This window comes from Myotis davidii, unplaced genomic scaffold (assembly GCF_000327345.1).
Source record: "Myotis davidii unplaced genomic scaffold, ASM32734v1 scaffold2863, whole genome shotgun sequence".
In the NCBI taxonomy this organism is placed as follows: domain Eukaryota; kingdom Metazoa; phylum Chordata; class Mammalia; order Chiroptera; family Vespertilionidae; genus Myotis; species Myotis davidii.
In genome coordinates this window covers 218,172-220,215 of record NW_006294115.1, presented here as the reverse complement: position 1 = coordinate 220,215, position 2,044 = coordinate 218,172, and the positions used below count along the sequence as shown (strand labels likewise).

The 2,044-nt window shown below is 60.2% G+C and overlaps 1 protein-coding gene across 1 annotated transcript in view; it reads left to right on the top strand.

Annotated features, from left to right (window-relative positions):
* PRPF19 (pre-mRNA processing factor 19) overlaps positions 1 to 2,044 on the top strand; it is a gene marked incomplete at its 5' end in the record, with an annotated part of 13,009 nt that overhangs the window by 1,626 nt on the left and 9,339 nt on the right. Inside the window, 6 exon segments of the mRNA XM_015566853.1 lie at positions 353 to 413; positions 491 to 564; positions 665 to 727; positions 1,502 to 1,543; positions 1,648 to 1,722; positions 1,825 to 2,022. Of these exon segments, the coding sequence (XP_015422339.1) occupies positions 353 to 413; positions 491 to 564; positions 665 to 727; positions 1,502 to 1,543; positions 1,648 to 1,722; positions 1,825 to 2,022 (513 nt within the window).

Here is a 2,044-nt window from a genome sequence, read left to right as displayed (position 1 = left end):
CTCCCGTATTCAACAAGGAGGTTTCCAGGGGAAAGCTGTGAAATGATGAAAATACTGGAAATACTGACAATTCCGGTGACTTCAGGTGGCGTTTTCAGGGAAATGTGCTTTCAAATATTCGGAATTCAGGTTTCCAGAACTCAGACTTTGTGTATAGAGCCTTGGAATGAAGAGAATAGTGTTTATGTTTCCAATTAAGGCTAATTGGCTTTGGCGTTTTCTGTGTGAATCAGTTAAAATTCTGAGGATTCCAGTATATACTTCTAAGAAAACTGTCTAATTGGATTAAAACGGTGAAAATAAACAATGATAATTCCCCGAAATGATTAAAAACTTGTACTAAACATTTCAGGTACACGTAAATAGATTTTTAATTGCCCGTCTCACCAAGGAAGTCACCGCTGCCCGAGAAGGTACAGCCTCCGCCCCACCCCACGCCGGGCTGGCCTCGCTTCGTCACGCCCGCCCCTAACGCCGTCTTCTCTCTCAGCTCTGGCTACGCTGAAACCGCAGGCTGGCCTCATTGTGCCGCAGGCTGTGCCAAGCTCTCAGCCAAGCGTTGTGGTGAGTGCCGTCGGCCCCCGACCACCCTCCCCCCCACTGCTGCCCTTTCCTGCACGCGCCTGGCACCCAGGCCTCCCTCACCTTCATGTCCTCCCCGCAGGGAGCAGGTGAGCCGATGGAGCTGGGCGAGCTGGTGGGAATGACGCCCGAGATTATCCAGAAGGTAGGTGCGCTCCAGGGGGCGTGGGGGGGAGACCGGGGGCCTCGCTTCTCCCTGGAGGCGGTATGATAGGACCCAGGCTGTTAGGCAGTGGGTCGTGCCGAGCGCAGACGCTGTGGCACAGACGGCCCGGCTGCGTTTATGTCGCCTTTAATGAACTTTATGACCTTGGGCCACTTACCAGCTCTTTTGTGTCCATTTCGCTGCTTCTAGAGTGAGAGCCAGTGCCTCCTCCCCAGACTTGTGGGCGTTAGACTAACAGCGCTTCCCTAGGGGCTCTTTGGTGATACTAAACACTTTGTTGCAAGTGTTCAGGCTTTGCGCTGAGGGAGACGGACAGGAATTAGCATCTGCCTTCTCAGGACTGAGACTCAGACAGATCCCAGGGCACAGCTCACACCGCAGAGCGCAGAGCGCTGTTAGGATGCAGCCCTCCCCCCAGGACGCCCTCCCCCCAGGATGCGCTCGTTTGTGTCTAACGAGCAGTGCAGGCCCCCAGGTTGCACCTCAGCTCAGCCGGCCGGGCCTGGTCCCCTCGCACCTGTCTGCTTGCTCTGCGTGGTCCCCTCTGCGGCCTCGGCCGAGTGACCACTTCTCCGAGGCTCCGTTTCCTCCGCCGCCAAGTCATCGGCACCCACCCCCAGCCTGGAGGGCGAGGGAAGGGCTCATGCTCGGGCCCCTGACAGACACCTGGGGGACAGGGCTGTGCCCGCACCCAGCTCCCCTCGTCTTGGCGAATAGCCTGCCTGCCCTGAGTCTGCTCCCTCTCGTCCACAGCTTCAAGACAAGGCCACCGTGCTGACCACGGAGCGTAAGAAGGTGCGTGTCCCCCGGGGCCGGGGCAGGTAGCTGGGGGGCAGGACCCTGCGGGGGCGGCTGCGTCCTGCACTCACGGCCCGTCTCGGGCCCTGTTCCGTCCGCAGAGAGGCAAGACGGTGCCTGAGGAGCTGGTGAAACCGGAGGAGCTCAGCAAGTACCGGCAGGTGTCATCCCACGTGGTGAGTGCGGGGGGCGGGGGGGGCAGGCCAGCCTGGAGCCAGTGGGCAGCGCGCTGTCCCTGCTGCCTGGTCACCTCGCTTCCTGCCGCTCTGGCTTCCCAGGGATGCGGTGTCTTGTCCGTCCTGTGCGTGAGCCGCAGGGAAAGGGAGCCAGAAGGGCTCGGCTCCGGCCTCACGCGCGTCCTTCCAGGCGGGGCGGACAAAAACGTCGTCGTCTTCGACAAGAGCTCCGAGCAGATCCTGGCCACCCTCAAGGGCCACGCCAAGAAGGTCACCAGCGTGGTGTTCCACCCCTCCCAGGTGGGCTCCCCCCGTCTCCCAT